We start from the raw sequence: 13265 nt of genomic DNA on the forward strand, positions 1-13265 counted from the left end.
GTTAATTATACCAAACAGGGTAAGTATATTCTACCGTAGAACATCATAGTGCCATTGCAGAGATTCGTATAGTTACAGGTTGGCTGCTAGCAATGACAACCTAAAATTACGGTGATTCATGCACACTATTGATCATTATGGTTTTTTAGTGCAACAATAGTAAGTCTAGCAATCGCTCGTTTGCCCGAGACAGTCAACTTCGTCTACGATATCTGAGTACGGCGCGTTACATACTTAGGCTTTTATAAAATGCTCTGGACGGATGGCATTGTGAGCTTGCTTACTGTCAAATGGTTCAAATGGCTCTGAGCACTGTGGGACTCAACTGCTGTGGTCATCAGTCCCCTAGCACTTAGAACTACGTAAACCTAACTAACCTAAGGACATCACACACACCCATGCCCGAGGCAGGATTCGAACTTGCGACCGTAGCAGCAGCGCGGCTCCGGACTGGAGCGCCTAGAACCGCACGACCACCGCGGCCGGCTGCTTACTGTCGCTTCATTTTTTTTATTGTAAAAGTGCATTTGTGTAACGTTCGTAAAAACCACCGCTATGTATAGCGTGTTCGATGATTTTAATGTCTGTTTCATAGTTCGTAATGCTTTGTGGAAATTTATTGGTCTCCCTATGAAAGCTCAGAATGTAGGCTGTTTATGTGAGGTGGAGTATGTGGAAGACTTCTCGAGGTAGCGCCTATATTGTTGATTCCCTGGATACGTTGATGTTCAGAGTTTGGTTCTTATTTATTATGGTCGTATCTAAAAATATATTTAGTTATCCACCTTGTGTTTTACAGTTAACTAGATATTTTTGTGTAAACTATTGAACCTAATTAACAAAGTCTGGAACTGAAATGGAAAAAAATTTAATTACTGTTAGAATATTCGGTATCTACATTAAAGCATTTCAGAGCTACGTAGTTGAATTTTCTAGGTATAGCAGAAGAAAAAAAATTTATCCTATTTATTTGTAATATGGCAACAGTTAACGCTGCGGTTTCCTGCAGTTTCTTTTAATATCCGACAATCATTGAACATTCTGGTAGTTCGCCTGACTGAGTCAAAACAATCCCGAAATGCTTGTGTAACTTTGTAGTTTGTATATTTCTCATATCGTGATAGTTATAAATTAAATGTGTAGTGTGCCCTTGTTTCTCACTATGTCTATTGTTTTCAGGACAAATAAACAAACCTTCTCACCTTATGTAAGCAATATCCAAATATGGCACTTAAGTAGACAGCGATTGTCATACATAACTCATGCGAATCTCTGATGGTTGTCTGTTCACAGAGACGGAACTGCAGCGAATAGAAGCAACGAAGGAACTAGCTGAGAGAACTTAGTCGTCACCAGGATGACCCGTTACTCAATCGTCACTCTTCTCTTGGCAGGTAAACAATGTTTCTAGAGAGTTCTGCCATGTGTTTATTCAAAGATTTTTGTTGACAATACTTATAAGGAACGTATTATCCTGTGCTACGATTAAAAATGCACTGTTAACGATTGTTTTATTAAGATACCAAATGATTATCATTAAACTGACAGCGTACCGAGAGCTGCAGTACAGGCTATGTATAGCACAGGACACCGAAACATCATAGTTTTGTTCAGCAATCCGTACGATCGCTGAGCATGATGAAAAAATAATAGTCCCGCTTTCTGGCACCACGTGAAAATACGATGCGGTAAGCAGTCAGAATGTGGCATGGGTGCAGGAATAGGGCAGGATCGATCAACATGTAATAACGGTGGTTCTAGCTCGTTTATTAGATGTTCAATATGGTCTCCCGACTGAGCAATATGCTACATCCATAACACAGCATGGTCGACAGTTGCTCGCAGCATATCCGGTGTAATCGGGGCGATATGCAGTCCTGTGCTATTCAGATTAGGAAAAGTCTGGATACATCCTGGATACATTCAGATATACCCACAACTAGATGTCACATATATTTAGACTGGGGAATCTAGAAAGTCGCACCTCTTGAAATTGCCTAGAGATGATGCTGTCGTCACCGAAGGTTTCTCGAAGCAAGTCTTTCAGCTGGCAAGCGACATGTGGTGTCTCCCCATCTTACATGGAAATAGTGGCGTGGATAGAGTAGCGTTCTTGAAACGCTGGAATGATGTGCTGCACAAGGCGGTCCATATAACGTACAGCTGTCACTGTACATCCAACACGCCCACGAGGTATCATCTCGAAGAAAAACAAACCGAGAATGGAGGAGCTTGTGAGACCACACCATAGATGTACAGAATCTGAGGGCAGTGGATGTTCCTGCATGACATGTGGCGGAGTAGAACACCATATGAGACAGTACTGTGCATTCATGGAAACGTGTAGAGTAAAAAGAGCATAATCCAAAACTATGTGAGGCAAAAATCAAAGGGCAAAGTCGCGTGTGTTTTAGTGTACTTTAGGGTTTCACTTAGTGCACTTTCTGAATCTTGTAGGGATACCAGTGTAAACTGGGCAGCAAAATCTTTTGAACTGTTGACCAGGGGAGAGGCGATTCTCGTTACGCAGCTCGATCACTGGCTGCAGTATTTGAGGCATGTGCTGCACAGTCGGTTATAGCTACAGCAACTTCATCAACAGTCGCCATGGAAATGGGCCGCCCCCCTCTCCCTGCTGCATCACCTTAGTCTCGTGTTTCTTTAAATTTCTTGGTCATATTCTTTAGCCCATTTACAGACATGGGGCCTCTTCGCCTGTTTCGGCGTCGACGATATTCCTGCAATGCAACACTGCTATTGCTGCCATTCTAATAAAACAACTTCACCATCAGTGCACGGTCTCAATAGCCACTGTGTTTGGTACGGACAACTTCAACCTTCTTAGCCCTCTACTCCAACAATCATTTCACAACGCGCTTCGCCGACCGATAACCAGCAGACTGACGTGAAATCAAAATAAAAAAGACCTCTAGGACTTTAGAAATGGAGCACAAGCTCGGATTGTGTCACGGACGAGGAAGGAAATCGGCCGTGCTCTTTGAAAGGAACCATACCGGCATTTGCCTGGGGCGAATGTCAAAACAGGAAACGTTTCACGCACTTACTGCTTGCAGTGCCAATATTTTCATCTGGTGGCAGAAAGTACTCCACGAGCGTACCTATTAATGAATATACATACGATGTTTCAGAATTCTGCGATTTATACAGCCCGCACTGCATGCGGCCTTCGGTCTTGCAGAGATCAGTGGTAATAGTTTTTAGGTTAATCAGTGTATTATAAGACCTGCTATAATATACTTACTATGGGCTTTGGACTAAGTGAAGATTATAGCGGTCCACCTGCATCCCTTCATGCTTGAAGTCTTCCCCAACGCCCGTGGCATCTTCCAGCAGCATAACTGTTCATCTCAAAGGGCCATCCAAGTGCTACAGTGGCGTAAGAAGTATGATACTGAACTGATGTTGACGTCTGAACACAACGTAACACATCTGGGACGCTGTACGGCGCCAGCTTCACATCCACAAACCACCGGCCCGTAATTTACCGGAATAGTGTGACCTGCTCGTAGACATGTGATGCCATATACCTGCCAGAAGCCTACCAGGGACTTGTGGAACCCATTTCATGCAAAATCTGTGCTATATCGCGTCCCAAAAGTGTACAACCCGTTATTAAGAAGGTGGCTCATCTGTATATGTGACATAAATGATCGTATCTTTTGACTGCACTGACTTAAAAGCTTAAAATTTTTACACCGCCAAGCGGTAATATATATATATATATATATATATATATATATATATATATATATATATATATATATATATATATAATACGTGGAGCTAACAAGATGAAGGGCAAAATGCAGGGTGGACTAGCGTGCAGGGCAGTCTTAGAATTACAGACCATGTCAATATGACAATACACTGAGGTGGCAAAAGTAACAGGATACCTCTCAGTATCGTTCGGACCTCCTTTTGCTAGGCGTAGTGCAGCAATTCGATGTGACATGGACTCGGCAAGTCGTAGGAAGTCCAGTGCAGAAATATTTAAGCATGCTGCCTCTACAGCAACCTTTAATTGCGAAATGGTTGCCAGAGCAGAATTTTGTGCATGAACTGAATTCTCAAGTATATCCCATAAATGTTTGATGAAATTAATATGGGACAATCTGGGTGGCCAAATCGTTCGCTCAAATTTCCAGTACTATCTTCAAACCACTCGCAAAAAATGTTGACCCAGTGACATGGCACATTGTCATCCATAAAAATTCCATCGCTGTTTGGGAACATGAAGTCGATAATTGGCTGCAGATGGTCTCCAAGCGGCCCTGCATAACCACTTCCAATCAGTGATCGGTTCATTTGGCCTAGAGGACCCAGTCTATTACATGTAAACACAGCCCACACCATTATGGCTCCACCACCAGTTTCCACAGTGCCTTGTTGACAACATAGGTCCATCGGTTCGTGAGGTCGGCGCCACACTCGAACCCTACATTCAGCTCTTTCCAACTGAAGTCGGGACTCATCTGACCAGACCATGGGTTTCCAGTCGTCTAGGGTCCCACCGGCATGGGCACGAGCCCGGGAAGGCGCTGCAGGCGATATAGTTCCGTTAGCAAAGGCACTAGCGTCGGTCGTCTGCCACATAGCTCATTAACGCCTGGTTTCGCCGCACTGCCCTAACACATACGTTCATCGCACCTCCCACTCTGATTTCTGTAGTCATTTCGCGCAGTATTGCTTGTCTGTTAGCACTGACAACTCTACGCAAACGCCACTGCTCTCAATCGTTAAGCGAAAGCCATCGGCCACTGCCTTGACCGTGGTGAGAGGTAATGCCTGAAATGTGGTATTCTGGTATTCTCTCTCGGAATATTGAATTCTCTAACGACTTCCTAAATGAAATGTCTGATGTACTGGGTGATTAAAAAGTCAGTATAAATTTGAAAACTTAATAAACACACACGCTTGGAATGACATGGGGTTTTGTTAGAACCCAAAAGAAAAAAAGAAGTTCACAAAATGTCCGACAGATGGCGCTGGATGGCAAAACGTCAGTGACTGCGCATGACAATCGTGTATAAAAGGAGCTGTAATGAGAGAGAGACTCAGATGCCCCAGCAGTCGCCGCATGTTGACGTTACCTGAAAATACGCTTTTAGTGAAGTTGTATTATCAGAAAGGGGGGATGTGCTAGTTCAGCGTTACGATCCCATCGCCATAGGAAGGGGATTTGAACAGGTAACGGTCCGTTGACAAATGCAACTGTGTCGAGAGTGATTTCGAAGTTCGAATCCACGGGTTGTTTAGACGATAGATCCCGTAGTGGGCGACCGAGCACAAGGCGTAATGCTGCTGAGACAGTTGAGGAAGAAACGGAGACTGTACGGGTTCGTCTATGGACGGGGAAGTCAGCGCTCGTGCAGTCGCACGTCGCACCGGCATTCCATATACTATTGTTTGGTTGGCACCGAGGCATACCCTCCGATGCTATCCGTACAAAGTCCATCGGCATCATGAACTGTTACCTGGCGATTTAGTGAAGCGGAGGGCATTTGCGGTGTGGGCGTTTCAAAAGATGGCGGAAGATGACGATTGGTTGAGTAACGTGTGGTGGACCGACGAAGCTCATTTCACGCTCCGAGGGTCTCTCAACGCCCACAACTGCAGAATTTGGGCTACCGAAAATCCTAAACTGTCGTAGAAACTCCATTGCACGACGAGAAACTCACGGTATGGGTTGGATTTACCACATCTGCCGTTATCGGGCCTTTTCTCTTCGAGGAAATGCGTGATTCTGGTTTTGTAACTGCTACCGTGTCGGGTGAGAGGTACTCCGATATGTTACAGAATCACATCATCCCCAGCCTGGCTGATAAACACCTGCTGGAACGTACGATGTTTGTGCAGGACGACGCTCCACCCCATATTGCTAGACGCGTGACAGATCTCTTGCGCGCGTCGTTTGGTGGTGATCGTGTGGTCAGCCGCCACTTTCGTCATGCTTGGCCTCCCAGGTCCCCAAACCTCAGTCCGTGCGATTATTGGCTTTCAAGTCGCAAGTGTATCGTGATCGACCGACATCTCTAGGGATGCTGAAAGACAACACCCGACGCCAATACCTCACTATAACTCCGGACATGCTTTACAGTGATATTCACAACATTATTCCTCGACTGCAGCTATTGTTGAGGAATGATGGTGGACATATTTGAGCATTTCCTGTAAAGAACATCATCTTTGCTTTGTCTTCCTCTTACTATTCTGATCAGCTGAAGCGCCATCTGTCGGACATTTTTTTGAACTTTTGTATTTTTTTGGTCCTAATAAAACGCCACGTCATTCCAACCATGTGTGTCAATTTGTACCTCTCTATCTACATTACTCCGTGATTTATTCAGTTTTCAAATTTATACTACATTTTTGGTCACATGAGTATATTCCTTTTGCCCGAAACTCGGCCACTTCCAGTGCATTTTCTGGTCCTTGATGAAGTTCGTGTTATGTGCAGGACGCTAGGCACAGTAGGCATTGTAGGACATGATGCACAGTCTGGTCCTCTCCAGAATCACACTAAATATAATCTTCATCATTGTTAGCTCCATGTTGCCAAATTAAATTTTGCCACCACCAGATCTCAGTGTTTTTAGGAACTTCCAGTTCGTCCATTTCTCGTCATAGCCAGGAGGTAGTTTCTGAAACTCCTTGCCAGCCAGAGGGATGGTAGGCTGTAGCCTTCGATAGTTGGAACTAGCTTTTCCGGCAGCAGTTTTCTCTTCGAACAAGAGGAGGCAGAGCCATTCGACTGGAGTGGATTTCAAGGGCCTGTAATGATTCTGCAGGTGTCATAGAGAGCTATGTCCACTTGCTTGGCACGTGTTCTATTATACCAAACAAGACAGGTATATTCTGCCGCAGAACATCATAATGCCATTGAGGGGATTCGATAGTTACAGGTTGGTTATTAGCAATGACAACCTTAAATCACAGTGATTCGTGCATACTAAGGATCATATTGTTTTTTTAGTGCAACAGTAGTAAGTTAAATTTGATGAAAAACTGTGAATTCTTTAAATCCGTCATTTATTTCAGGTTTTAAAAATGGTTCAAATGGCTCTGAGCACTATGGGACTTAACATCGGAGGTCATCAATGCCCTCAGGTTTTAAGTTTCCAGTTTTTGGCAAAGGATGAATGTTTGCACATCCTCAGATGTTCATTTTCAGTTACTCTCTGATACATGTAATACTTTATGGTCATCATCATTTGTAACACTGTGCTCTGTTTCAACGATACGTCAAGCTATCGCTGATTTGTCCGAGACAGTCAACTTCGTCTACGGTATCTAAGTACGGCGCGTTACATACTTAGGCTTTTGCATGATGCTCTCAACGGATGGCATTGTTAGCTAGCTTACTGTCGCTTCATATTATTTTTATTGTAAAACTGCATTTGTGTAACGTTCGTAATAATCACCGCAATGTATAGCTTATTTGATGATTTTAATGTCTGTTTCATAATTCGTAATACTTTGGCGAAATTTATTGGTCTCCCTACGAAAGCTCAGAATGTAGGCTGTTTATGTGAGGTTGAGTATGTGAAAGACTTACCGAGAGAGCGCCTATGTTATTGATTCCCTGGAGACGTTGAAGTTCAGGGTCTGGGTCTTATTTATTATGGTCATATCTAAATATATATTTAGTTTTCACAGTTAACTAGATATTTTTGTGTAAACTATTGAACCTAATTAACAAAGTTTGAAACTCAAATGGAAAAAAATTTAGTTACTGTTAGAGTATTCCATATCTACATTGAAGCATTTCAGAGCTACGTAGTTGAACTTCTATGGTATAGCAGGCTAAAAGAATTTGATCCTATTTATTTGTAATAGGCCAAGAGCTAAAGCTGCCGTTGCCTGCAGTTACTTTTAATATCCGACAATCATAAGACAACATTCAGGTAATTCTCCTGAATCAGTCAAAAAGTACTGAAATACTTATATAACTTTGTATATTTCACATATCGTGATAGTTATAAATGAAATGTGTTTCGTGCCCCTGTTTCTCACGATGTCTATTGTTTTCAAGATAAATAAACAAATTTTTCACACTGTGTAACGTAGATCCAAATACGACGGAAAAGGAGACGGCGATTGTCATAACTGATGAGAAACTCTGATGGTTGTCTGTTCACAGGGACGGAACTGCAGCGAATAGTAGCAACGAAGGAACTGGCTGAGAGAACTTAATCGTCACCAGGATGACCCGTTACTCAATCTTTGCTTTGTCTAATTATTTGTGTTGTGCTAATTATTGCTATTCGGATCGGATGAAGCGCCATCTGTCGGACATTTTTTGAACTTTTGCATTTTTTATTTTTATTTTTATTTATTTATTTATTTATTTATTTCGTTATAATAAAACCCCATGTCATTCCAAGCATGTGTTTCAATTTGTACCTCCCTATCTACATTATTCCGTGATTATTCAGTTTCCAAATTTATACTGACGTTTTGATCAGTACATTGTGTATGCGATTCTGCCGCCATCTGTATGGTGCTTATCGTTATCAGATGACTTTGTGTATATTTTATCTGTTATTTATCTCCTCATGGATCATCTCCTCATGGATCATCTTCCAGAATTTGCTCCGTTGTTCGAAATCATCCTGTATATCGGATGGTGACACTTTCAAAGGATCATGAATTTCTTTAGTCGATTCTTTTTTGAGAAAATTATTTGGGAGCAGTCCACACAAAAAATGTGACGTTTGCCAACGACTTGGTTGCTCTGACTCGTTCTCATGTGCAGTGTCGAACGGTGAGGGACGAGGCTTTCGGTTTCAGGCGCGACGCTGGTGGCACTGTGCGCGGCGACGTGCGACTTCTGCGGCCGCGAGTGCTCCAAGGCGTGCGGCACCAACTACTTCCGCACGTGCTGCCTCAACTACCTGCGCAAGCGCAGCGGGCCGCCCGGGCTGCACCTGGAGCTGATGCTGCTGCCGCCGGAGGCCGGCGCGGCCAGGGCCTCCGCGATGGCCGACCGCCTGCGGGGGGAGCGGGAGCGCGCAGCAGCCGCGGCAGCCGGCAGGCGCGCGCCGGGCGCCGACGGCGACGCCGATGCCGACGCCGTGCAGTACATTTACAGTGTCTAGCTGACCCTTGCACACCGGCCTCGCCTCTAACGTGTATCATGTGAAAAACGCATTACTACTCAATAAAAGCATTATTTACACAAAATTGGTCGTCTTCTGTATCTTCCTCCTGCCTTATTGACCACCACTAACATCAGCCAACACACAAAATGTACGGGTGAACATCGCTAAGTATCTCACAATGTTTTCATTCTAAAACAATTGCAAATGAACTTACGTTTCTTCCCACTTTTGTACACTACTGGCCATTAAAATTGCTACACCAGGAAGATGACGTGCTACAGACGCTAAATTTAACCGACAGGAAGAAGATGCTGTGATATGCAAATGATTAGCTTTTCAGAGCATTCACACAAGGTTAGTGCCGGTGGCAACACCTACAACGTGCTGACATGACGAAAGTTTCCAACCGATTTCTCATACACAAACAGCAGTTGACCGGCGTTGCTTGGTGAAACGTTGTTGTGATGCCTCGTGTAAGGAGGCAAAATGAGTACTATCACGTTTCCGACTTTGATAAAGGTCAGATCGTAGCCTATCGCCATTGCGGTTTATCGTATCGCGACATTGCTGCTCGCGTTGGTCGAGATCCAATGACTGTTAGCAGAATATGTAATCAGTGGGTTCAGGAGGGTAATGCGGAACGCCGTGCTGGATCCCAACGGCCTCGTATCACTAGCAGTCGAGATGACTGGCACCTTATGCGCATGGCTGTAACGCATCGTGCAGCCACGTCTCGATCCCTGAGTCAACAGATGGCGACGTTTGCAAGACATCAACCATCTGTACGAACAGTTCGACGAAGTTTGCAGTAGCATGGACTATCAGCTCGCAGACCATGGCCGCAGTTACCCTTGACGCTGCATCGCAGACAGGAGCGCCTGCGATGGTGTACTCAACGATGAACCTGGGTGCACGAATGGCAAAACGTCATTTTTTCGGATGAATCCAGGATTCTGTTAACAGAATAATGAAGGTCGCATCCGTGTTTGACGACATCGCGGTGAACGCACATTGGAAGCATGTATTCGTCATCGCCATACTGGCGTTTCACCCAGCGTGATGGTGTGGGTTCCATTGGTTACACGTCTGGTCATCTCTTGTTCGCATTGACGGCACTTTGAACAGTGGACTTAACGTTTCAGATGTGTTACTACCCGCGGCTCTACCCTTCATTCGATCCCTGCGAAACCCTACATTTCAGCAGGATAATGCACGACCGCATGTTTTAGGTCCTGTATTGGTCTTCCTGGATACAGAAATTGTTCGACTGCTGCCCTGGCCAGCACATTCTCCAGATCTCTCACCAACTGAAAACGTCTCGTCAATGGTGCCCGAGCAACTGGCTCGTCACAATACACCAGTCACTACTCTTGATGAACTATGGTACCGTGTTGAAGCTGCGCGGCCAGCTGTACCTGTACACGCCATCCAAGCTCTGTTCAACTCAATGTCCAGACGTGTCAAGGCCATTATTACGGCCAGAGGTGATAGTTCTGGGTACTGATTTCTCAGGATCTGCGCACCCAAATTGCGTGAAAATTTAATCACATGTCACTTATAGTATAATATATTTGTCCAATGAATACCCGTTTAACAACCGCATTTCTTCTTGATGTAGCAATTTTAATGGCCAGTAGTGTACATAGTCACCAAGGTTCTCAACACATTTCTCGATCGTGGGACCAGTTTCAGTATGTCCTGTTCGTAAGAACTCCGTTTGGTTGGAATATAGCCATCTGCGGACTGCTGATTTCACTTCCGCATCTGTTCAAAGCGTTGGCTTCCCAGGAATTTCACCGTGGAACAAAAATAACGAAGACTGGTGGTACAAGGACCAGACTGTACGGTGGAAGCTGGAGCATCTTCCACCCAAATTTGGAGATTTCCTCATGAACAGGAAAAGCAACATGAGGGCGAGCATTGTCAAAAATGTTCAGATGTGTGTAAAATCTTATGGGACTTAACTGCGAAGGTCATCAGTCCCTAAGCTTACACACTACTTAACCTAAATTATCTTACGAACAAACACACACACCCAAGCCCGAGGGAGCACTCAAACCTCCGCCGGGACCAGCCACACAGTCCATGACTACAGCGCCCTAGACCGCTCGGCTGATCCCGCGCGGCGAGCATTGTCATAAAGATTTCTGACATCATTATCATTAATGTTGAAACTTAGTAAGCTGTGAGGACGGGGCGTGAGTCGTGCTTGGATAGCTCAGTTGGTAGAGCACTTGCCCGCGAAAGGCAAAGGTCTCGAGTTCGAGTGTCGGTCCGGCACACAGTTTTAATCTGCCAGGAACTTTCATATCAACGCATGCTCCGCTGCAGAGTGAAAATCTCATTCTGGATCATTAATGTTATCTGCCTCGATAGCTGAGTAGTCAGCGTGACGAAGCGCCGTCCTACGGGCCTGTGCTCGATTCCCGGCAGGGTCGGAGATTTTCTCTGGGGTGGACTGGGTGTTGTGTTGTCTTCGTCATCATTTCACCCCCATCCGGCGCGCAGGTCGTTCAATGTGGCGTCGAATGTAGTAAGATCTGCACCATGGCGGTCGGACCTTCCCCGCATGGGGCCTCCCCACCAATGACGCCAAACGCTCATTTCCAGCATTAATGTTGTAGCATTTTTCACTAGAGCACGACGCAACTTAACCGAAGTTTTAATATAGGCGGCAGCATTCACAGTGGTCCCATGTTCAGCAAAGTCCACCAGTAATACAATAGTCATATTCCAGAACACTGTCACAAGCACTTTCCTAGCAGACTGAGTCACTATGAACTTTTTTCGTAATGGGGAACCAACACGTTTCTGTGATAAATCTGCCCGGTTTCTGAAGTGTAGTAGTACGTCCACGGCTCGCCATCAGCAAAAATTCCTTTCAGAATGTCATACCCTGATGCGGAGTAACACGTTAGGTGGCCCAAGCTTGTCATCATTCCCTGGCCCTTGTAGTTCTCTGTCAGGCTCTTAGGCACACAGTGATTACTAACTTCACGAAATTTCAAGATATCGTACAACGCACCGTAGGAAATGTTGAACTGCTGCGATAAGGTTCGCAGTTGCATATGCCGTTCGTTCAAAATTGCTGCCTCAATGAGTTCGACATCGTGCGGTGTTGCAGTTGTTACCGGCTCCTCGGAGTGTGGCGATTCACTAAAATTAACACGGTCGTCTTCGAAGAATATACATCACCTGGAGACATTGCTACGGTCCATAGAGGCCTCCCCATTTTATGCCCTTTGGCCCACAAAAACCGAGCTACACTTCCCTGCTCGTCACAAGATGACGACAGTAACATGTACGCCATGTTTGTTTGTTTCGTAGTTCATGCTTCTTTCGCTAGAGCCGCAGTACACTATCTCAGTCGCATTTACCAATATATATAGAAGCGGTGACCAGTTTCGGTAGTTTGATACCATCTTCAGATCACATGTAATATTATAACCGCAACTAGCAGTGTACAACACTGCTGCATAGTCCATATCATTCTTATTTTAAATCTTTAGCTAAAATCTGTTATTTTTAGCCAAGCTATCTGTGACTGTAATTCAAACATGGACCCTCTAGAGCGTAGTAATTTTTTTTCTTATTCAGTGAAACGACTATGTAATTATTTTCATTACACTCAGTTACTGCACTGTCACATATAGTATTATAAGTGCAAACATCAATGTACAACTGTTTGATCGCCCAGATATTCTCATTTCAAAATCTGCGGATAAAATTTGCTATGCACATTCACTCTATCTGTAACAGCAACTAAAACAAAGAGCCTGCAAAGAGTAGTAAAAGTTTTATGTACTGAAACGTCTATATAATTATTTTCTGTCAGTCAGTAGCTGCAAACGGAGATTCGCCATGTTAGCTGTACTTGAAGTCAAAACTAAAACAAGGAATATAAATACATCGTCAAACTAGGTAACTTGTCTAAACAGCAACGATATATGCACTCTCGGTGGCACATGATCCTCCGTGCTCACAGTTGCAATATCTGCTTCTGGCAATGTCAGATACATAAAGAAAATGTACATACCAGAATCAGTAGTTCCCTACTACACCGAACTCATTGATATCGCAAACGATAGTAACAATCTGCGTGGAAAACATGCTTACTTGGAAGTCGCACCTTCAGTTATTTAA

The 13265-nt window shown here is 44.3% G+C and overlaps 1 protein-coding gene across 1 annotated transcript in view; it reads left to right on the top strand.

Annotated features, from left to right (window-relative positions):
- Positions 1–9164, top strand: part of LOC126267461 (uncharacterized) — a 56400-nt gene extending 47236 nt beyond the window's left edge. Inside the window, exons 2-3 of the mRNA XM_049972731.1 lie at positions 1294–1394; positions 8812–9164. Coding sequence (XP_049828688.1) covers positions 1358–1394; positions 8812–9119 — 345 coding nt within the window. The 5' untranslated portion in view covers positions 1294–1357 and the 3' untranslated portion in view covers positions 9120–9164. The remainder of the gene's footprint in view (positions 1–1293; positions 1395–8811) is intronic.
- Positions 9165–13265: the final 4101 nt, after the last annotated feature.

The sequence above is a fragment of the Schistocerca gregaria genome, chromosome 4 (genome assembly GCF_023897955.1).
Source record: "Schistocerca gregaria isolate iqSchGreg1 chromosome 4, iqSchGreg1.2, whole genome shotgun sequence".
NCBI classification, from domain to species: Eukaryota; Metazoa; Arthropoda; class Insecta; order Orthoptera; family Acrididae; genus Schistocerca; species Schistocerca gregaria.